General features: G+C 40.0%; 1 protein-coding gene across 2 annotated transcripts in view; it reads left to right on the top strand.

Annotated features, from left to right (window-relative positions):
* Positions 1-9,471: 9,471 nt before the first annotated feature.
* Positions 9,472-24,890, top strand: part of KCNIP4 (potassium voltage-gated channel interacting protein 4) — a 1,211,769-nt gene continuing 1,196,350 nt past the window's right edge. For both annotated transcript variants that reach the window (XM_037829499.1, XM_037829495.1), the window contains exon 1: positions 9,472-9,678. In XM_037829499.1, coding sequence (XP_037685427.1) covers positions 9,618-9,678 — 61 coding nt within the window. In that variant the 5' untranslated portion in view covers positions 9,472-9,617. The remainder of the gene's footprint in view (positions 9,679-24,890) is intronic.

The raw sequence follows: 24,890 nt of genomic DNA, 5'->3' as shown, positions 1-24,890 counted from the left end.
CTCCAGTCAAAGATAAAGCCTAGATTAAGACCCACCTTGATTTAATTTAGCCACATCTAAACAGGATCTTCAAAGATCGTATTCACAAATGAGTCTACACCTTAACAAATAATAACATCTTCAAAAGTCCTATTTATTAATGGGTTCACAACTATAGGAATGTGGATTGAGACTTGAAGATGTTTTTTGTGGAGGTTATAATGCAACCTCCAGTGCCAGTTACGCATAACTTTAGCCTGTAAAATAAAATGATGTTATTTTTGAAAGAGCAATCTTATATGAACATGGAGTTTCTTGTTAATTCTTGGAAAAAGGTCACTAATAATCTCCTTGCTTCTAAATCCAGTGGATAAATTATTTCAAGCTTTGGTGTATTTGACGTCTTATTACCTCTTGTTACCCTTAGCCACTGCCTCCTTTTTTTTTTTTTTTTTTTTTTTTTTGGTTTCCACGGCACAGAGCTGGCCAGAATTCTGATAAAATGCATTTGAAAATTTCCAGTTCTCTAATGGGGCAAACAAACATGCTTTATGCTTGTCTTCTACAGGATGGTGAAGGGATAGGGTGAGATGGGATTAGATTATTTGGGACCTCCTCAGTTTAATATATGCTCAGTTGAATATCATATAATTTTCACTATCTTTAGTGATGTGCTTTTTTGTGATTTTGTATGCTTGATACAGAATTTTCTCCCAACTACATCACAATGTCACAAGCCCACATTTGTCACAAACCTACATTTTTCAAGATTGGATATTTGGACCTCATTCAGCATGCTGGGCAGGGCTTAACAGTTTTTGTATTCTGCATGATCCTGCTTTAGGATTTTTCCACATTTCATACAAAGGAGAAGTGCAACTTCATGATTAACAGCAGGCGTTCTGGAACTAGATTGCCTAGGTTTGAAAGCTGGTTCTACTTATCAAGATGTAACTCGGACCTTAGTTTCCTCATCTGTAAGATGGGCATAGTAATTGTATTGCCTTATGGGTCTTTATGGGTATTTGTTTAGTTAAATTACATAAATTGTCTTAAAACTGTTCCCATTACAGAGAAAATTGCCTAATAAATGTCACATGTTATTAACATTATTCCAAATATGTCTCTAGACAATCTTTTCCATATACTGGTGACTCACATCTATTTCTGCAGCCCAGCCTCTCTTGAACTCCAGACTCATCCCCACCTCATAGTTTGATGCATTCATCTGGACAAAGTTCCATACACATCTCAAAGCTAAAGACATCATTTCCTTCTGTGAAATGATGTCACCTTGTGGCTTCCCCTTTTCAGGTAATGGCACCACCATCTAAGTTGCATCTAAGTCAGAACCTGGCCATCACCCTGACTCCATCACCACATTTACCAGTCATCATGTCCTATTTCTAAATATCTTTCTAATGCATCTTTTTTCATCCTCATTGCCTCTACTTTGGTTCATGCAATTACACTTTATTGTTTCTAACTGCAAGACCCTTGCAGATAGATGATCACCTGCTTCCAATATTACCTAGTTTTAATCCTTTCCCCTCATGCCCACCACAGTGATAAATCTAAATCCTGAGTTTAAATATATATATATATCCCTGGACCAAAAATTTTCAATGGGCAGCTAATGTCTCTGGTTAAAGGCTAACCCCCTAGCTTGGCTTTAAGACCTTCACAGACTGGCCAAAGTTTACCCCTCCTGCCACAGAACTTTGCTCTCAATTCTCTAGTCCAGGGAACTACTTGAAGTTCTTCTCTGAAAGCACTGCAATGTTCTCATTTTTTGATGCTTTATATATGTGGTTTCTTCTACCTGGAATATTCCTCTCCTTTCTTCCTCTAGAGGTGTTTAATTCATCCATGTCCATTAGGTTTCAGATTTGGTATTAGTTCTTCTGTGAAGACTTCCCTGATACCCATGATTGAGTTAGGGACTCTTCCTAAATGTTGCCACAGCACACCAATCAGCTCTGTGATGGCACCTGTAATACAGCATAGCGGTTAAGCACATAGGCTATAGAGCCAGACTGTCTGCTTTGACTCCCAGCTCTGTCATTGACTATTTCAACAAGCTGGGGTCAGACATTTCATCTCTTTGGGCCTCACAGGGACACTAAGAGTACCTCTCTAAGATGGGTTGAGAAACAGTAACAATTTTTTCCCCTCCCTCTGTCTACCCTTTTGCAATATGACATTGTAATTTCTCCCATCAAAGGATGAGTCTTCATTACCTCCAATCCCTTGAATCAGGGCTGGCCAATGGGACAATAGCAAGTGTGTCCCAAGTAGAGGTTTGAGGAGTGTTGATGTTTGGCATTTACTCTCTTTTGTTGCTCAAGTGAAGCAGCCTGGGCTAGCCTGCTTGGTGACAAGACACGGCCCAATTGTCCCATCACTCCAACCAACTGCATGATATGTGAGTTGACTCTATCAACTGTCAGCTGACCACAGATGCATGAGTGAACACAACTGAGCAAAGCCACAGAAATATGAGCTAAATAAGTCATTGTAACATTAAGCCAGTAAGTTTTGGGGAGATTTGGTATACTGCAAAACTAACTAATATAGTATCATATTATGAGGATTAAGTAAGTTAACACATACAAAGCCTATGGTAAGTGCTATGCAGGCATCCGCTCTTCCGTCTGCAATTGCTTATTTGTATTTATCTAACTAAACTGTCAGATCCTTGAAGGCAGAAACTCTGTCTTTTCCACCATTAAATCCTTTGTTCCCAAAATAGTGCCTGGCTTGAAATGTGTTGAATGAATGACCAAGTGAATGAATGTTCCTGAAATGTTGTTGATAAGCACAGTTCCTGTTTTTTGATAAAGATGTCAATGTTCAGAGATTATGAAACATGCTCAGTTACCTCTCCATCTCCATCAATCTGATCCTTCTGTATCACTTTACTGTACCAAAGTTTTGTCTACTAGGAATATTTGAATTGATAATAGAAAAATTAATCTACTATGAATATTTTCCCAGTATAATCTTGTAGCTAGTTAAGCAATCATGCTGTCTGTTTTACTTATCCAGGGATTCCTAAGCAAAAAAAAAAAAAAAAAGGAGGGGGTGTCTTTCAAAGAATTCATGAATTTTTTTGATAACTGTTCTGATCACCACAGTTGTCAAAAATCAAAAATTAATAAAGGAAATAAAATATAAATGAGTTGACAGACCAGACAACCTTGTTACCCAGTAGTCTAGTGACAGCACGATCTTACTTCTTTATCCCCACGGCTTCCCGACCATTCTTAAATCCTCACTGCTAGCTGAGTCTGCTTCCATGATCAAAAATGTACTGCATTTCCACAAATTCTTCCCCAAATTCAAAAGTGCTTGTTCTATAAGCATTCACTTTTCCAATGTAGTTTAGATTTTCATTTTTGGATACCATTTGCTAACATCACTCATCTGAAATATTCTGGATTTCTGAAAACCTAATGGTCTTGAGACTTTGAAGGTCTCCATCTCCTCCTTTCTTTTGTCCAGTTGTTTGCAGGTTGTTAACTAACACCCGAACTTGGATATAAAATTTTTATCTATTTTGACAAGTGCGTACATGACAGTTTCACTATTCAGTGATGATGGAATATCACTGAATTAGTTTTGAATTATCTAGCCTCAGAACTGTGGCATTTTTTTAAACCTTTAGCTGAAGAAATAAGTTCTTGTTCTCTCTAAAACCCTTCCAATTTGTATCTAGAATTTTGATTTTATGAATACATTTTAAAACAAAAGAAGTTGAACATTTTTTTCTCAAAGTGTTACCTTCCAATTCAGCAATAATAAAACAGTACTATGAGCCCCCCACACACAAGCAAAGAAACACGTATTTCTCCGGTGTTTTTAAAGAACTTGGTCTCTTTGAAAGAGATATTTGAAAAAAGCAAATGATTTAGAATTAAATTCAGTTCTGAGTTATGTCCAATTTTTGGTAAAATAGAACACTATAGAAACAGGTCCATTTAATTATAGGGAAATCATTTTTGGGCAGTTTCATTCAGTTTGCTAACAGATAACTAGCAGATTTTTACTCCCCAAGGCCCTATTTTTAGTCTTCATTCAATATAATGGGCAATGAAGGAAAATACAAGGATAAGAGGTTTGGAGTGATTTGGAATTTAGTCTAATTCAATCTCTTGAATCTAGAGATATGAAATTTAGCTAAAACCTATGCAGCATTAACTTCATTATTGATATTAACTTCAAGTTTTTGCGGCGCTCTCTGCTTAGTTAAACTAAATCTCTATTCTAGAGCAAATCCCCTAATCACCTCTACTGCCACAAGAGTGGATTTCCTGAAGTCCGCAGGTCAGGAGAAATGCAGCTAAGTGTGTAACCAACTTTACATTTATAATATAAATTTGTCCTACAAGACAAACTTTCAAGGCAAATCTGAATTTTGGTGCTTAGAGAATTACAGTTCATTTGGCAATACTCCAGCTTATATAAACTTGGCAAGACCAAGTGCTGAAAGATGTCATATGATGAAGGCTTGTGTCCTGGCTGCACCCAATGCTCCTTGTGTAAATTTGGGTAAGTCATTTAATCTCCATGGACTTGAGTTTCTTCATCTGCAAAACTGGGATAATCAAATCTGACCTGTCTACCTTATAAAGTTGCAAAGATCACATCAGGTGCTGAATAAGGAAATTCTAAAGGAATGTCAGAATTAATTTTGTTGCCCCAAAATACACACCTCATTTAAATCTCATCATGTTATATCATTATTCCCTTTAACATAAGGATCTCAAAGCCAATGTTTTGTTTTGTTTCATTTTTACCTGTTTACTATAATACCAAGAAATGGAGATTCACAAAGAAATTTGCAGGTGTAATCAGATGATCCAGGTTGTAGGTATTTGCTTCTTGAAACCTAATGAGGCAATAAAAACTCCATTCATTTGAGTGACAAGACTGGCTCACTAGGGCAAAAATGCAGTGAGTTGATTGTAGCTATGAGCTAGTCTCCTCTCCTGCCCAGTAAGCTCTGCTTAGCTGCAAGGGTTATATGAGGCCAACACAAGATAGGGTCTGGTTAAGTAGAGCTTCCTCCATTTTAATCTGCACACAAAACCCCTGGAGATGCTATCCAAATGAGGATAGCATTCAGGAGGTCTGGGGCAGAGCCCCAGACAAGCTCCCTTGCAAAGCAGTTGTTGCTGGGCAGAAGCGGACCACACTTTGATTCTCTCTGGTGTAAAACAGTGATTTCTCAAAGTAGGGTCCTGGGCTAACCTGTAGCAGAATCTCTTGGGATGTATTGTGGAAAATCAGATTCCAAGACCTCTCACCAAAACGCAGTGCATCCATCTTGGAAGGTGGAGCACTGGTGCTCTTTAACCAGCTCCTTAGGTGAGGGTTAGATATGCTCAAGTTTGAGAATCCTCAAAGTAGACACTGAAAGCTCCAGTTTTGCTATCGGATGAAGGTAAGTTCAAATCTTAGCTGCACCTCCTCACAGCTGGGTGCCCTGGGTGGTACTTAACCTTGACTTAATCTATCTGGTCTCAGTTTCATCAATTGTAAAATCACAGTGAAAGTAGTGCCAATTTAATTAATTGATTATTCTGAGTATTAAATGATATAATGGTGTAGAGACTTTAACACAGAGCATGGCACATAGTGAGCACTCAATAAATATTAAATACTACAAGTATTACTATTACTGTTATCTTTTAAGTCCTAGGAAGCAAGGGAGAACTGTGCTGAAATATGAGGGGCTTTCAGAAAAGATTGTGCAGTAGAAGTAATAGGCAATCAAATATTAGGACAATAATAAAAGTAACCCTGGATAGCTTTACAACATTCTGAGTTTTTAATATAGCTTTCACTTTCATTATTTGACTTGATCTTGACCATGACTTTGTGAAGCAGAAATCCTCCTTTTAAGAGATGAAGAACTAAAGCTTAGAAATGATCAGTGACTTTCTGAAGAATGCAGAGCTGGGAAATGTCAGAGACCAGAGCATCTAAATCCTTGTCTGGTGTGGTCGTATGGTGTAGTAATAAAACTGGGGAGGGGGTATCCTGAGTTAGGCGCTTGGGTTCCAATCCCAGGGACACAGATTACTATCAGCATAAAATTAATAAACAAGCTTACCTTTCTAGCCTTAATTTCTTCATTAGCTAAATAGGGATAATAACAGTGCTTACCTTGAAGTATTCTGTGAAGGTTAAATAAAATAACCATAAATTAATATGGATTTTTGAAGGACAACATGCATCCATGCTTATGAAGCAGAATCTAGAGTTAGTCGTAGAAAATATGGGGATCTTTGCATGTGTCTTTTCATGGGTGTGGGGGAATGGAGGGGGTGAATGGGATGGCTGCTGCTCCTAATGGCCTATTGGCACAGGCTGTGGCCTCTGAAACTCTTTTCCGTAACTACTTCAGACATCTGAAGCACCCGTAAGGAGATGAGACAAGCAAGGCAGAATTGCCCCTTATCCTCAGTCCTAAATATCAGAAACGACAGTGAAAGTGGTGGCAAAAAGGGAATCTTACTGCAATATTTACCAAGGACTGAGGATCCACATAAAGAGGTTCTGGAAATGAATTTCATCATAGCCAACATCCCATACAGATATTTTAGAAAATTAATAGACTGCAAACTTCCTGAGCACAGTGACCAATTCACATGATTTTGTTGCCTTCTTCACAGCCAGGCCAAGGATAGACGTTTAGTATAACCAAAATAGATAGGCATTCATTGTATATGATTTGAGAAGTGTGTTGAGCCAACAAAATGCTCTTTATATTTTGCACCTGGAATACAAGTTGTGTGTTACTTCCCGTATTATGAAGAAAGGTTGCATAGACCTGCTGTGATGCTTTTTCTTCTTTGACTTCATCGTGATCCATTCTATTAATGATGATAAAGATGATAGCTAAGTCTTACTACTTACAACTCTTACTATGTGCCAGGAACTGTTACAAACACTTCACGTGTATTCCTTCTTTCAATCTTCCCAGTATTTAATAGTGGTAGACACTACTATTTTCTCCATTTTGTGGATGAGAAAACTGAGGGTGGCTAAGTTATTTCCCTGTAGGAGACACAACTAGTAAGGGTTGGAACTGAGATTCCATCCTGATAGTCAGACTGAAATCAACATCCTAAGTTAGACTGAGCAGTCATCAAATAGAAAATGCTGAAATTTAGAGCTTGACAGGTGTTATTGATCATCTACAGAGTAAATGTTGTGAGAATAGTTTCTGGTAACTGTTGCTGCAGAGTTATATAAGGAGGTGGCTGGTCAGTAAGTTGGGAGCTAGCTATGAGAATTGTCAAGGAGAGGGAGGGGTGACACATGACTCAGGAATTAAGTGGTGAAACCTGATGAATTGACAGAGAGGAGACCTTATTAAAGAGAAGACTTACAGGTGTGTAGAATACATTGATTGTAAAAAATACACAGACCCAATTCAATAAATGCTTAAATTGTTCCTTGACCCAATCTTTTCTGATACTCCTCCTCTTATTCTCCTAATTCCTCTCTCTGTTCCAGCTGCTCTAAACTCCCTGCTGCTCCTCAAACATGCCACACTTCATTTTGCTCTTGCTGTCCCCTAAGCCTGGAAGGTCTTTTTCCCTTGAGATGCCTATGACTCTTTTACTTTTCTCAGGATTCTGCTTAATTCTTGCCCTCTCAGTGAGTCCTTCCCTGAACCTCTATATAAAACAAACCACTCCCTAGCAGATCCCTAATTCCTTTATTTGTGTATTGTCTATCTCTGCTGCCCCACTAGAATGTACACATCAGCTGAAATTTGGTTTATTTACTGCTGTATCCCAGTGCCTATAACTGTGTCTTGCACTTAGTAGTTAATAGATATTGGTTGAATAATTTTAAGTGTCTAGTGAAGACCATCTATGTGAAAGGAACTTTACTAAGTACTTTGTCAATACAATATTGTTGTCCAACTCAAGGACAAGAACAGCTGACACTTAAAGAGGGATTACTTACTATGTGCCAGGCACTGCCCTGAGCACTTTACCTCTACTGATTCCTTAAACCCTCACTACCAACCAATAAAAATGGTACCACTATTATCCTCTTCCTAGAGCTGGCAGCAATAAGTTGAACAAAGTTACACAGTTAGTAGTAGTGGAAGTAGGATTGGAACCCAGGCAACATGGTGTCAATATCAGTTCTTCACCATGAGTTAAAAGGAGAGTGAGTGGTATCACAACAAGTGTACACACAGATTCTTCAGGGTCTCAAAGGACCAAGTGAATGGGGAGAAGGGCTAGAAAGTGTCTGTTGAGATCTACCTACAGTAAGGTGCAAGATTTCACCTGATGACAGCATGTGTATAGCAGGGGCTGCGGCGGGAAGAGTGGATGGCTTTCCCAACACTTAGAAATAGCATCCATCAGGGTCCCTGAGGCCAAGCAATTGAGAGCAGGAGGAATTTTAATTCGGTTTGCCCAGAACTTTCAGAGAACTGGTCAACTTGACCTTTCTTCACAAGAGGGAACTGTGCACTTGAATCCGGGGGTCACAGAAGTCAGCATTTTAATTTCGTCTTCTCAAATTGTAACAATTTCCTCAAGTGGTCTGTTGGTTTGTCTTTATCTTCCCAAACATCTCCGCGCGGCTTTTGTTTGCTTCGGAGGGCAATGACCTTGGAGGATGAGTGTCTTCACCAGTGACTCCTGGAACAGCTGCCAGGGCGCCCTTAAATGAAACCTTCCCTTTGGACGCGCGCCCGAAATGCCCCTCTCAGTTCCGCCATACCACCCACTGCTCTCCGAGGTGGCGTTTTTCATCCCGGCCTTGCCCTCTGCACCTTGGCATGGAGAGCCGGCGTTTCCCAACACCTAGCCAAATCGCATGACTGATCTTGCTTCAGTTGGGAAAGTTTCCTGTCTAGGAGTTCCTGGCGCTCTGCCCGGTTCTGGAGAAGGGTATCTCCTTTGCATGTCCTGGTGCCCTTCAAACTTAGCCTAACTTTGTGCAGCCACACCTTGAGTCTAGCTATCACAGTCTGAGCCAGTGGAGGATCCAGCAACGCGTTCTTTGCAAAGGCGCGGTACTTTCGAGTCCCTCCCCAGCTCCAAGTACCGCGCGTAGCAACAAGGGGTGCCCAAAGCGCCCTCTGATAACCGGCTGACACCCCTCGGAGGGTCCCCTGACCAGCCCTACGTCGCCTGTGGTGTGTTTTGGGTCCGGCTGCTCCATCGCTAGAGCTGGCGCCCCAGCTCCCTACGTCCCCGCCCCACCACCCCCTATCCGGCAACCCGGCAGCGGGTGGCAGGGGCGGCGCCCGAATGGGCGAGGCGGTGGGGGCTCAGCACCTAGGCTCCGGATTCTCGCGGCCCGCTGCGCCCCGCGGGAGCTCTCAGCAGCTCCTGGGCGGCTCGGCCGCCCCCACCACCCCGCGCGCCCCCGCGGCCGGGCCAAGCGCAGCGCCCGCGGCGCCCTCCTCCGGCCTCCGCCCGCACCTGCAGTCAGTCCCGCGCACACTGCCCACCGCCGCCGCCGCCTCGCTCGCTCCCTGCGCCGCCGACGCTCCCGGGCCAAGCGGCGGGTGCGCTCGGATTCCGGACCCATCGACAGACGCCTCTGGACTAGTTGACTCCCAAGTCCCGCGTCTGCACCCTGCGTCCCCAAATATGAATGTGAGGAGGGTGGAAAGCATCTCGGCTCAGCTGGAGGAGGCGAGCTCCACAGGCGGTAGGATGCACTAAGCATGCGAGCGGGCGCCCAGCTTCCACCTCCTGCTACCCTCGCAAACCCAGACGGGGCTGCCCCTTCCTGGGGCCGCTTGCTGCTTTTTGCTGCATGAGACTGTCACCCAGGCGGGACTGGGAAGGGGAGGTGGGAGCAGCGGGAGTGGCGGTGCGAAGGAGAGGGGGTGCATGCGGGATCCAGGTCGGGGAGGGAAAGATGTTTGAAGTATATCTGAAACTCGCCGGTGGCAGGGCCCCGGAATCCTGCGTGTACTTTTGCCTTCTCTGAAAATTTCCGAGGTTGTTTATGCATCTGCCAGATGATTTCAGAGCTCCACACTTCCTTCCTGTAACACCTGGGGAGAACTGAGCCGAAATAGTATCGCTCCTCCCCCTTCACTTTCCCTGTATGTGTTCCAACACACTTCTTCATTAAAACTCTATTTTTGTTCCCTCGTAATATACAGACAGAATGTTTCCCATTTCAGATTCTCCGTCAGGAGCGTATGTCTTGTTTTATTGCCAGCTTCAGTTTAGTGTGTTCAGAGAAAATGGTCCTCAGCGACACTCGAAAATAATTTATGTACAGAACAGCCTTGGAAAGGTACTCCGCTCTCTGCAAAGAGCTTGGCTTTTAGAGTAACGTGCATTCTGTGAAAGCGGGGAAGGATGTTTAGCTGTGGTTAGTGGGATCCCTTGTGATATAGCGGACGGTGCCCCCCACAAAGCATCTTTGATCAAGTCGATTTGTTACCAGGTGTCCTCGATGTGTACACGGTTTGTTAAAAGAGCCATAAATCGAAATGAAGGTGATTGTAGGGAACATGAGAGTGATAAAGAGCTGGCCATCTCCCAGATTATGAAAACTAAAGGGTTACACAGATGGTTACAACATAGCTTGGAATTACAGGTTGAAAAACTTGGATTGACGGTGGGAAGTTGCATGGAAAGAGGTGTTTCCACGGTCTACATGTTTAGAACTTAGGGAAATTAAGTCACTTCAATAACTTGAGTTTATCACTCTAATTTATGGACATGGAGAAATGGACAGCCTCCCTTTATTTCATTCCCTCCACCAGTTATGGTAGCTTGGAGGATACTAGTCTCATTTGAATGTGAAATTTTAAAGAGACAATCTTGGTTCCATTTAGGCTGGAAAAATAATATAACCACATCCTTTAAAGCTCAGAATTAGACTTGAAATGGTGTTTAGTTCTGACTTCATTTATGCCAGTATCTGCCCACTCATTACAAAACAAGTATCTCTAAGATATATCTTATGAGGGATGTTCATAATCTTTAAGAGATAGAAATTTTCCAGAATGGCATTTTAAATGTAGAGGGATAAGTAGTTTTTGGGTCAGGAGTTACATTTCAAGAGTGAATTTAAAGATTCTTTTCAGTTCTTTAGGGTAGAGAGCTATCTTTTTTTAGGGACTGCACTCATGCACAAGGCAGCAGTAGGAACTCAAAGATAGAATAGGCTACAAGAACATAAGTTTCAGGAACTGGGTGTCTTGTGTTGCCCAGGTCTTCAGTGATAATATAATAGCTTTTAGGTTGGGCCTTGTCTAAAATAGGCCATATGGGAATGGAATGAACATGCCCACTTCTATTCATAGTGCTTTGGGTGACTATAATCTCTATTTTGTTACATAAACTGAGAAACAAAGATGAAGTCACATCTATGGAGTCTTATACAATTTTAAAAAAACTTCAGTACCATCTCTGTAATTGGTCTGAGTTCCATGTTTGTTTGGAGAATAGAAATATGGATCTAAGTTATTTGTTAGCTAAGATAAGGCCTAAAATGAGTTGTATTCTGGCTTGAATTGAATTGACACCTGTTTATGGAATTTTATTCACAAATTTTTAGAGTTGTCATTTGATTAGAAGGATAAAGGAAAATAAAATAGTTTGCTCTTGTTGTTACTGTTTTGAAGTTAATATTAGAGAATGCTCACTCAAAATAAGTAGTCTATCTTATTTTCACCAAACATATGGTTTGATACTTTTGTTATTAGTGTTCAGATGTAGGGTAGTTTTTGCTAATCCTGGCATAAGGAAGGAGGTTTGCCATTTTTTTAAAGACTTGTGCTCTACCGTCAGTCCTTGTTTTAAAACAATCACATCCTTGACTTCTTGCTTACTTTCAAATAAATGGGACATTTGCATAGTTTCTGAAATGTACCACGATAATTTTCCCTTAAATATATGTCTCTTGGATAGAAATTTACAAAATGACTTAATGAGAATGTAAACAAATTTTAGTTGGCAGCTCCAACTGAGAGGAATATATGAAGATGAGAGAGAAATCAGGAATTGGAGAAGGGTGTGGGTGCATGCACGTGCACACATGCATGCTTGTGAATTTTATGACCTGACTCTAAAGATGTACACTGTGAAGAGTGTTTGAATAAAGGAAAGTAGGAAGGAAACTGTAAGAAACTATGGGAGCCAGGTTGTGTTGTGTTGCTAAAACTTTATAGCAATACCGGTAAGAAAACAAAACAAAACAAAAAAACTCATTCTTTGCTCTATTTTCAAAGGTAATGAATGCATCTAATAAGCTTTAAATTAGTATCTATAAGTAGAGAAGGTTTCTTATGAATGATAGCACTAAATTTTACCTTACCTCTCATCAGCTTCCATACTAAACTAAAAGCCTGCCCAGAATACATTTTTTATTTCATTGTCTATACTCATTATTTTGCTCTCCTGCTATAAAATCAAACAAAAATCTGCTATCAGTGGGGGAACAGAGGAAGATAATAATTCAACAGAATATTTGAAAGGGAATTTGAAATAAGGTCAGAGGAAAAAAACTGACAAAATTATTCATTGGTGTCCTTAATTTGTGTCATCTAACTCAGGGATGGCAGATGTTGTGTGATGTAATCTACAACTAGGAGTGGGGAGGAAAATCTGTGTCTCAATAGTGGAGTGGAAAATCTCTTCAATTTTAAATAGTAGTTTGATGGATGTATTGGGGCTTATGCTTAAATTTTCTGTTTTCAAAGGGTAAGGCAAACTCAAATCACTTTACATTGGTAATATTGAAAAGTCCATTTAGTCTAAAGTCAGGAAAAGCTTTTCATTGCACAAGGCATTCTTCTGTTTTCTTTATGTTATGCAAATGTAAGAAAGTACTAAACAAATGATATGATGATGTGTTAAAATTCAGCTCATCACCATCACCTTGCTGCACTTTTTTGTGTGCGTGGCTAATGTTTATGCACTCTTTCATAAAATAAGAAATGGATGGTTTGGAAATTAATGAGCCATGCAATATAAAATACCAGTGTGAGATTTCTTCAGAATCTTAGACAGGATAGTGGTGAAATTCTTTGAATGTATAACTCTGGGCTTAAAGTATACTGTCTTTCTTTCTCTTTTTCTTCCTTTTGTTTTCTTTGTCCTCACTGTTTTTCCAGAACATATGAATAATATTGTCTTTCAATATTTCATAGCAGATTAATTAATCTTTCAAGCAGATTAATGTGTGTGTGCATGTGCATGAGTGAGAAAGAGAGAGAGAGAGAAACAGAGAGAGAGGGGGAGAGAGAGAGAGAATATAGTAATGAGTGTTTTATTTGTTCAAGTGGCCTTTATCATCTTTAAAAGTGTTTTAAGACTATATAATGGCACCTGTTACTACAAGTAGATCTATCCTTGAATCACCTACTTATTTTCCAAAATGACTCCTTTGGCTAAAGGTCCTAATGACCCTTCCTCAAGTCGTGTTGTCCTTAACTCACTGCAGTGTCTTATGCTGTTTACTAATACTCTTTAGAAGAGTTTGAACTCTGTGAGAGCAGAGCTATTGTATCCTGCCCACCACTGTATCCCCATCTGACATGTCATATTTGCTTCACAGAGATTCGTTGAATGAATGAAGTCTCCTTTTTTGCTTCCTATGACATTGCATTATTCTACTTCTCCTAATTTTCTCTGATTTCCTTCTCTGACCATTTCTCTTTTTTTGACCACTTTATGCAGCTTTTCTTAAGGTTCTCTTTTAATTCTCTTCTCCCTCTATAACTGTGGTTTCAGTTCTTTCCTTGATGCGGAGGTCTCCTTATTGTTCTGGCCCACTCCCTTCCCAAAGTACCAGATGGAAATTTTCATGCCCTGCTAGTCGTACCAATCAGCAAGTTTTGCCAGCACCTCAAAGTCAGTATGTTAGAAAAGACATGTCCTCTCCTAAAAATGATTTATTTTGGTCCAAATATTGCTAAAGGTGTCTTCACATTTTGAGGCATACTTTTTATGAAAAACAAACAAAAGTGCCTTCTTCTCTATTGTCCATCCTGCCCCACTCACTTCCTCCCCTTCCATATGGAATTGGTTGAAAGATCTATTGATCCTCTTCTTGCTTTTATGACTAGCTCCTCCTTCAATTCTCATTGCTACCAGCCAAGTTTACGTCCTTACAATCATTTCCCAAGCCATATGGTCACCTCCCATTTGCACTTAGTGCCTCGCTATCTCCTCATCCAAAGCCAATTAAATTTACTAAAGCCTGATTTGGATCGGATCATGCTCCTGCTCCAAAAGCTTTAATGCCTTTTCATTACTTATGTAATAAATTACATTTTCCTTAGCTTGATACTCAAGGCTTTCACCCTAAGATAGTTCTCTTTCCCATTGTCATCTCCTATGTCTCTTCTAGGTCTACAGCTTGGCATAGCTGAACTGAAATGTTCTCTAGTACCCAAACATATCCCACATTGTACCTACTGCTTAGAATTACCTTCATGTTCCAACATTATCTGTTGAGAATCTATGCATCTGTCAAGATCCATCTGAAATGCAATGTCCTTCTCATGTAGCTCTACAGCTTTCTCCCAGCATCCTCACCAAAGAATTATTCTTTGAATTTTCATAGGTCATGTTCCTTTTATTTTAACCTTAACTGAATGACAAGGCAGAAGCAGTTATGTGTGGTTGTCTTCTTTGCAGCTATTAAATTGTAGCTCCTTGATGGCTGGTAACACTCATGAATTTCTCATTTTTATACTCCTAATAAGTATTGGCACAATGCACAAAATAGTAGATGCTTGAAAATATTTATTGAATTTAAACCATATTGCCTTAGGCTAGACCCATCAAAATCCCAAAATTACATTTTGTAATTGATTGCTTATTAAGCCATCAGCCTGAGATGACAGTCTTTTCTGCTTCCCTGTCTTTTCCCTGCAGACATGTGTGTAGTTATATGACACCGAGATAGAGCGCTTCTGAACTGCACAGGGTCTTGCATCTACAAGGTCGTGGTTAAGATAGTTTACATTGTTTTGGAAGGAAGCCTTAAAAGAATCCCAGCCTTTTCTGTGTATGTAAAGCAATAATAGTCAGTGTTGTCTTTGGATGTTGTTTCTATGACTCTCTCCCATCCTCAGTACCTTCCAGTTCTAACACATCCAGGAACAGCAGTCCAAAGGGCCACCAGTGAGTGATTAGCACCTCTCCCAGATCTTCCCCACATAAAACAGTGGAAACATTATTTAAGTACTCACCTTGAAAAATGCTGTGATTGTCTATACTACTCTGAGTTCATTTATTGAGAGTGGCCCTTCGTAAAAGCTATCCTACCATGGCTACCTTCATTATTATCGTCTTTGTCATTATCCTCATCAGATGATAAATCTTTTCACTATAGCAGTGGCTGTGGAAAGGAATGGAAGCATTTTAAAAACTGAGACATCACTCAATGTGTACACATCCATTTCCTTAGGTGCATTTTCTTCCATAGCAGGCTTCACAGTGAGAATCAGATTGCCTCGGGAGGAAGTTAGGAGGGAAGTGGAAACCATGGCAGGACTAGGACAAGAGTCTCAGCTCCTTTACTCTCACCAGTAGGACTGAATCCCTTCTCCTTGCCCAGCCTCTTCACTATCTCCTGCTCTGTAGCAGACGTGCACATAGCAAACATACGCATGTAGAATTACAGAGTCCGAAAAAGGAGACGCTCCCTATTTAAGCATCAAAAGTCTCTGCAAACTCTGACAATATAAGGAATACTTTGAACGGGGATATAAATATAGAATTTGCCATGTTGAGTTCTTGGCTTTCGCTCTCATGTTAAGGACTGGTTTTTCTCCCTGAGTGGACGCAGCCAGTGTGGTTGAATGGCTCTCCCTTTGGAAATAGGTTGTCATTTGAAATACCTTTTGGATGTATTATTGAAATTTTTGAAACTTCTCTTCCTTATATATTGCACCCCAATTATTTTGTTTAGGTAAAAATAAAGAGTCAAAATATCTTATTTTACAGCAGCAATTCATAATTTCTTGTTTACCTGAAATTTGGCTTGGCTTAGGGAAATGCCCCCTCTGTATTAAGGTGGCATCCGCTCATGAAAAGTGAGGAAAAAGTCTTTAGAATTAGGAAAAATAGACTTTGATCTCCAGACTTCAACTCTTCTTAATATTTTGAAGGTTCTTTTGAGTGGAGCAGTTTATTTAAGAAACGACATTATCTGCAGCCCAAATGGGAATCAAAAACTGATTTACTGATATAGTAACTGCTACAGTCTACTGGTTATGTGGGTGCATTCTCTTTCCTTCTCTTTGTCTTTCTCTCAAGTCTTCTTTGTGGTATTGTCTGCAAATTGTGTTACAGATGCTAAGGAGGGGTGGGGGTTGTTTCAGGAATTTCCCCAAATCTGATGGTTTTTTGATTTTTACAAGTGAAGACATGATTTTCTAATGTCTTCATGAGTTTCATAATAAACTGAAGATAGCACATGTAACTATAAAACTGATCCACATCTCAGAATGGATATTACCCAGGGGCTTTATTTGGGGTTTTAATGTTTCGTACTTTAATAAATTTTCATTAGGGTAGAATGAAAAATGGCCTAGCCAAAATCTGTCATTCATGTTTTGCATATAGTAAGCAATCCAGAGATGTGTTGAATAAATAAAAATATCTTATATATGGTGTTCTAGTTTGCTAATGCTGCAGAATGCGAAACACCAGAGATGGATAGGCTTTTATAAAACGGGGGTTTATTTCACTACACAGTTACAGTCTTAAGGCCACAAAGCGTTCAAGGTAACACCTCAGCAATTGGGTACCTTCACCGGAGGATGGCCAATGGCGTCCGGAAAACCTCTGCTAACTAGGAAGGCAGCTGGCGTCTGCTCCAAAGCTCCGGCCTCAAAACGTCTTTCTCCCAGGACGTTCCTTTCTAGCAAGCTTGCTCCTCTTCAAAACATCGCTCCCAGCTGCACTCAGTCCCCTCCCCCCCTGAGTCAGCTCATTTATATAGCTCCACCGATCAAGGCCCACCCTGAATGGGCAGGGCCACGCCTCCATGGGAACATCTCATCAGAATCATTACCCACAGCTGGGTGGGGCACATTCCAAGCAAATCTCTGCCCCACAAGACCACAAAGATAATGGCATTTGGGGGACACAATACATTCAAACTGGCACATATGGTTTAGGGTTATAGATACACTTGAACCTATTCTATTACTGGGGAAACTGATCCTGAAGTCTTCTTGTTGGGTCAGCAGGGAATTTGAAAAAAAAGCAAACAATAATATAGAAATAGGAAATAGACATTTATAAAATAACCTTGTCAAAGACAACAAGTTTAATTTGGAGAGAAGTTTAATTTGGAAAAATTTTAATTTAGTTTAGAAAGGTGAGGACATAGACAATAGCCATTGACTATAATGTTGCTGTTTCTGTCCTTCTTAATCTATAAAATGTTGGCACACATATCCACTCTTAGCTTATGAGGATAGTATAATTATGAAATGAGATTAATTCAGCAAATATTTGTAAAGAAACTACTTGGTACCAGGATGAGAGAGACGTAAAGTCTGTCTTTAGAGAGCTTAGTGTTCATTTGAGAGATATTTACTGAGTATGTACTAAGTGTTTATAGTCTAGTAGGGGAGGAAAATAACTAAACATACATATTTGAAAATATTCTACCACATAACAAAGATGGAGATGAAGTGAAATGGCTGTTTAAAAGCAAGATTACTTCCAGTTGATATATGTCATTCCTTTCCAACTAGATGCAGTGACAGCACACAGTGATGTTGAACTGGACCTTTCTCTCTTTGGATCTTACAGAATAAAGCTATCAAGAGAATTGGGCTCAAAGTTCTATATTTCTATTGTTTAGTTTCTTTCTACCTTCCATCTATTTCTCCATCTGTAATTTGGATTTATCTGCCAACTGCTTAAAGACATCATGAGTTTATTAAACCATTTTAAAGTATTTTAAAACCTTCTATGATGCTGGGAATCCATGAATAAATGTCCTTTTTCCCAAAACAAATATTATTTTGAAGCTTGGAGAGTACAAAATGAGAAATAACTTCTGTTTAAAGATTGTCATAAAGGAATTGAAAATGCTCAGCTCCCTTATTGCCGGTTTAAATAATGTTCCAGTAAAGGTAGAGGCATTTCAAATTAGTGCAGAAACTTTTAAATTAAATAGAATATTGCTCTGACTTTTGTAAATTTAATTTTGTAGCGTCAATCATTTATTCATAAGGCTATTACTATACCTGATCTAATATTGAGCAGACTTGTGAAAATCACTGATCCTGCTAAACTTTTCTCCCATCTTTTCCCAGAATTGCTAAATCACTCTTTCCATATCACAATTTGCCCAAATTCCCTTTAATTTGAGGCAGAGTCTGTTCCTACTGTGAAGCACAGAATTATTGCAATTTATTACTTGTTCCTTTTCCTCTCATTGTCTACTTTCACCATCAGTTCCTGCTGAAGATGTGATCTCTAATGAGCTGTCACCTCTGAAATCCAGGTGCACTACGTTAATTTGAAGGTTGTGGGGAGAGAAATCTTGGGAGATGAGAACCAGGCATTGAGGAACATGGAAAGAGGGAGGTGAAAACTGCAAAATACAACCATATGTAGGCACATGGAATGAGGGGATTCTCCTGCCATGTGTTTACAGCGTAAATCCAATTTTTTGTTTGAAACGTTGTAACATAGTTTTAAAAATGGTGACACATTTAAATTGCAAAGCTGAAAGATATTACATACTAACACTTCTGACACGATTTAAATACAGGATTTGCAGCTTAACCCTATAAACTTTCCTAGTTAAATTAAAGTTGCAGATGTGGCTTCCAAATGAAAATTAGTCTTTAAAAAGTAATATTTTCAAAATTGCTGTCACCTCTCATATTAGAATGCTAAATCCACAAAAACTACACTAGGAAGAGTGAATTATAGAAATAAATAATTAGAAACATTGTAATTTTAAATACAATTACATTTGCCCTTGGTTCCCTGAGCATAAGTTGAAGCTTTTCTTAATTATCATTAGAATGGAATTTCACAGGTACAGAATTGATTTGACAGGTCTCAAACAGTGACAGTTTTACCTTCAGCCTTGATAAAATTTGTGTTCTGATATTTTAGAAACATTTTTGAGGAACTTTTTCATTGAAACACATTTGTTTGTCACTTACTATGTGAGAGACACTGTGCCAGCAAGTATTTCAAAATACAAAAAGATATGGTTTTTAGGATACAGGAATTAAACTGTTAAATCATATTCCTCCCACACTACAGAACTGTGTAGTAATAAGTAGAACATAGTTTACCTCATCTTCAAAATCATGTGCTAAATCCCTTCATAAGACCCCGTTGTTGTCATTGGTGGAGAATATTGGTAGCCAAAGTCCTTGTCCTCTGTAAATAATAAGTGGAAGGAGCACAGAATAGACCTCTCATGATCACGTAGTTTGGTATTAAGTAATATTTGTTTCAGAGTCACTCATAACGCAAAATAAGTGTGAACTTACAGCCTAGATGGTATTACTACTCCACTATATAAATGTCATTAAAGTGACTTCTCTAACTGTGTTGAGCCTACTTATTTTTTTAGGAAACATAAACTGAGTACCTATTAAAATTCCAGGTATTATTCTCACAGAATACAGAAATAAAAAAAATAACTCATGACAAACCCGGAATCCAGTTGAAGAGTAGACATGTGAGATGATAATTTGAATATACAAGCCCTATGTTAGCACCCAAGTATTGCATGCTTTGAAAACTCAGATATAAAATCATCTAATGCAGGCTGGAGAGGGTAAAAGAAAGTTACCTGGATGATACGGGACTGAAGGGTGAGGGTGAGTTTTCTAGGGGAAGATGGCAGGTGAGATGAGGGATGCTGCAGGCAGGGAAGACTGTGGTTCTAAAGGCAGGGCTGAGGGAACATGGCGATACAAGCAGGGAACACTGAGACATTCTGTTTTGTGCAGTTAGAGTGTGGGGTAGAAGAGAGCAGTGAGATGAGAAGTTAGGTAATCAGGCCAAGCACTGGGAGGCAGTGGGGAGCTACTGATAAATTTTAATCAAGAGCAGGGAATGATCACATTTGCATCTTGGGAAGATGATTCTGCAGTGATGTGGAAAATGGACCGGAAAGGGAGTGAAACAGCAGCGAGGATACGTGCTGTAGTAGTAATTATGGGTGAAGCATATTAAGGAACATAGTAAGGCCTTGGTAATATGGTGGGGAGTAGAGGGTACACATTTATGAAATAAATAGAGGTCAAGACCAACTGGATGTGAGTCATTGGATGTTGAGGGAGAAGGAGGAACTTAGGATAATTGCCAGGATTCTGGTTTTTGTAATTGGTAGGTGGCATAAATTTACCAAGATAGGAAATACAGAAGGAGATTTAGTTGAAGGAAAATGAGTTCAATTTTGGAACTATGAAATTTAATGCCTTCTGTGATATCAAAGTGAATATGTCCAGTAGATATTGAGCTATATGGGTCTGGAGCTCAAGAGTGAAATTTGATTCTGTAGACAGTGGGAAGCCAGTTGAGTTTGAGCAGGGAGTGACAGGATGAAAAACATTAATTTTGCATACCTGTGTAGGATGCATCATTGACAGGGATGTCAATTAGGAGGCTGTCACATTAGTCTAGGCAAGAGAAAACAGAAATTGAACAAAGGGAATGGAAGTGGGAAAGGAGTGCCTTGTGCCATGATGAGAAGGGAACACTGGAGGAGGAACAGGTTTTGGAGGGAAGATTACAGGTTCATTTTTAGAAGTATTGATTTTAAGGTTCTGGGGAAACATCCTGGTCAAACTTTCCCAAAGGCAGTTGAAAATGTGGAGTTCAAGATTTAATTCATTTCAGAGCAACATACATTTATTAAGTGTCCAGCATTGTGATGGGTATAGGAATAGAGAGATGAATGAGGCATGGTCTTTGCTCCCAAGAAGTTGGCCATCAAACTAAGCTAGAGACTCAGATTTGGAGTCAGTTGCAGAGAGATAATGGAAATTGAATACATAAGACTGAATAAGGGATGGAGTCTAAGGCCAGAATCTTGAAGAATAAGGGTGGGCAATGGCTGTAAAACCAGAGAAATGTGTTACAGCTGGAGCAGAAATCAGAGAGGAAAATGTCATGGACATCAGTGCCTGACAAATAGAGAGGCTCATGCTTGTTGAATAATGATGAATAAAAGAGTTTCACGATGCTAGAGCTGGTTAACAGAGTGAAATGCTACAGAGCCTTATAATCAAGGATGAAGAACGGTGGTGTTTATACAGATTCTGGAGTCAGAACTAGGGTTAAAATACTGGGTCTGCTACTATGTGACCTTGGGAAGCCACACAACCTCACTTAGCTTGGTTTCCTTATGTGTGCCTGGACCATTCTTGCCCTAGACACTCCAATGGCTTGGTCTCTATCTTCATATGAGTCTCTGTTGAAATGTTACTTGTCTTACCCCGGTTTCTCCCTATTCTCTTAGCTTGCTCTATGTTCCTTCATGGCTCTTATCATGTCCTTTCTGGGTGGAAAGGTCAGTTGAGAGGCCATTGCAGTCCACTGGGCTTGATAGCACAGCAACCTGTTCTGGACGTGTGTCAGTGAAGGAGAAAATGAATGTGTTATATTCATGTGGCACCATGGATGGTCTAAACTGATGGAATTTGAAGATGGGGTTAGGTGGGAGATCAAAGAGGAGGAAGGAACTCCTAAGTACGCTCTGTGCTCTGACTTGAGTGACTGAGTAAAGGCCTTTGTTTATGGTAAGGGAAAGTTATTAGCCAGATTACAGAAGACAGAAGAAGGTAGAAGTTTGTGTGTTGGGTGACAGGCAAAGGCATTGAGTTCAATATTATATTTTGGGTGCTAGAGAGATACTCTGCTGAGAATATCTACCAGGTGCTTCTGAATATCCCTTTTATTAAGAAGTGCATTGAGACTCAAAGGGTTTAAGCAACTTGCCTGAGGTCACACAGCTAGTGAGTGGGAGAGAGGGCATATTGGTTAATTAACCGAGGCATTCTGTTTCCATAGCACATGTTCTTGTTTCTTCACTATCTGGCCTAGATGTTGCAGGGCAGGTGTGGAGTGAAGGGTGGCATTTTGGGGCAAACTGGTCTTGTTCTCTGAGGACTGGATTCAGCTCAGCTAACATAGTGCTGGTTGTTCAGGTTGATGGTGTGTGGAGCTAAAGGAAAAATGGTGTGAATCAGGTCTCTGTAGGTTTATAGATCATACCCGAGGTAAAATCCAAAGCCAGTACCCAATTCTAGTGTGAGAAGAGGGTGCCTTGATAACCAGCCAGTGGGTTGGGAAAAGGAACCCTTAATGCTTTGAAGCAATTATATTGAAATTAAGCTGCAGGGCCTCCCTGAGACTGAGATGAAGGGCCCATGGAAGTAAGTAATGTGGGCATGCCAGTGCCAGGTAAGCGTCTGGGGCAGATTGGGCATTGAAAGTCAGTGCATAGATAACTTTTCCAAGGATGCGTGCCATCCCCTGGAAAGCCATGATTTTGATCTGGAGCTTTCCATTTGTGTAGCTGCCCGCCCTCCATTCCCTCCACTGCCTGATCATGCATCTGCATCTTCAACCCATTCTGTGGACACTGGGCAGAGGCAATCATGCTGAGACTAAGCAACTGAGAATATGAAACATTACTGCAAGCAATGAACTCCAGCCATCCTCCATCCTGCCAGGATAAGTCATGACTCCTTTTAATACTGTTTCTTAATGAATTAGGTATTAATTAATTGTTTGGTGTCTGCCAACCTGGAGTGAAGAGACTATATACACTTTCAGGACTCGCAGGGACACTCAAATATTTGTTGATCAATGGATAATGAAGTACCTTTAAATGTACCAATATAAAGCAGTCAAATATTGTTACAACAATTAGGTAAACTTCATATATCTGCCATCAGCAAATGCAATGAGCAAGCAGTTTAGGGAGATCAGAGACCAAGGCTCTCTCTCTGTGGATCCCAGGACACATTTCATTCAGCTTCACTCTAATTAACATATTTATTTAGCACCTATTATAAATCAAACCCAGGTGCTTGGATGAGACAGGTACTGTCTCTGTCCTCACAGCTAACTAGCCAAGAAAGAAAGACCTTGAATAATGATTTCATCTTGAGATCCTTAACTAATTGCATCTGCAAAGGCACTATTTCCAAGTAAGGCTGTGTTCTGAGGTTCCAAGGATTTTGGGGGGGACACTATTCATTCCACTATAAGGAGTATGCTGAGAATTTCATAATAGCCAGTACAGGATTCTATGGGAACATATGGGAAATATTTTAATGTGTTTGGGGGTTAGAGAATAGCTCCAAAAAGAAGTGAAAAATAAATTGACACTTGAATGACAGATATAGGCAGGAGCAAGTGTAGAGAATATCCTCGAAGAACTGAAGGAAGTCCAAAAAATGAAGACTGACACGAGGAGAGGCAGATCGGGGCCAGATGGTGGAAGGTTTTTTGGAGTTTTATTAAGGATTTGGACTTCAGCCTGAGGACAGGTGAGAAGGGATTAGAGGGAGATTTTAAGCAGGGGCATGAGATAATCGAATAGCCACATCACATCTTATGGTCTTGGTGTCCATACACAGGACAAAATCATAAGGCAGTTATCCCAATGATCAGCCAAGTGTTCATCCTGCTTCTGTACTGCTTGCTTCCTAGGATCTAGAGTTATGTTTTCATCCTCTCTATCTTGATTTTTTTTCTTATTTGAGTCTTCTCTTCTGCTGTGCCTAACCACCAAGAATCTGACTTTGGGCTGTTATTTAGAATTCATTCATTGCCTTGTATCTGGGTCAGCAATCTCCAAAAGTTTGAGCATGTACCTTCATTTTTATATATTTCGTCATAAATTGTACACATGTACTTATAGAAATACGGACAACTAATTATTAGTAAAGTTTAACCTGTTTCTTTTCTTAGCTGATAAGAAACCTGGTAGAAATACTAATTTGTATCTATATCCCATTGTATATGCCCAGCGGTTAGGAGACCACCTTAGGAGACCACTGGTCTGGTTCACTTCATCCTTGCATGCTGACTTTATAAATAAATTATGCTCCACTGACTGACCCAAAACTTGCAGGACACCAGTCAAGTGCTCCCAGTAACCTCTTCTGCAGACATTCCTTTTTATCTTTTAGTAATATAAAGAAAAAATCTAAAATACTAGACTTTATAGAGTTTAGTACGAAGATGTTAGTGGCAAAGACTTATAAACAATGTATAATTTTATCAACAGTTAACTTCATTATGTATTTATGTGCCCACTCATGTAAATATCAAGTATTATAGAGGCAATGCTACCCTGTATTGCTGTTATTAACCATTCATCCAGTGGTAGCCATCCACAACCCTGCTGAGATGAGAGCTCTTCTGCATTGCTCATATGGAGCTTCATCCCGTTTTGTTTTTGACATACTCCTGCGTTCTGAGTTCCTCACTTGTTCATGTACAATGGATGTACTAACCCTGGAGAAGCCTCAGTCTCTCTGCTTGTAATTACTCAAGGGTTACATGAGATAACAGATGTGCTCAAGCTTAAGAAATTTAAAAAGGCATACAATGTAGGTTACCAGCACTAACTCTTGTTAAGCAACAGAAATTTGGGTATGTCTGTCACCACATCTGTCACCTAAACCACAGAGAGTTCATCTTTTGTCTCTATTGCATGAATCTATGCAGTGTGAGCCCAACGTCTGCTGATTTGTGGGGAACCTGAGTCAACTTTGTCTGTCCAACTGCAATGTGCAATTGCATAACCTCTCAGGGGAAGGTTCCTGCAGGCCGCCATAGGAAGGAGTGGTTTTCATCAAAATTAACTGAGCCTTAAGTATTGATCGATCATGCAGTAGGGGCAAATCTATGTGCCTGGTGCTTGGGGGGTTGTTA

The sequence above is a fragment of the Choloepus didactylus genome, chromosome 3 (assembly GCF_015220235.1).
Source record: "Choloepus didactylus isolate mChoDid1 chromosome 3, mChoDid1.pri, whole genome shotgun sequence".
Lineage (NCBI taxonomy): Eukaryota > Metazoa > Chordata > Mammalia > Pilosa > Megalonychidae > Choloepus > Choloepus didactylus.
Note: the sequence above shows the minus strand (reverse complement) of the source record. Positions and strands in the feature narration are given on the sequence as shown.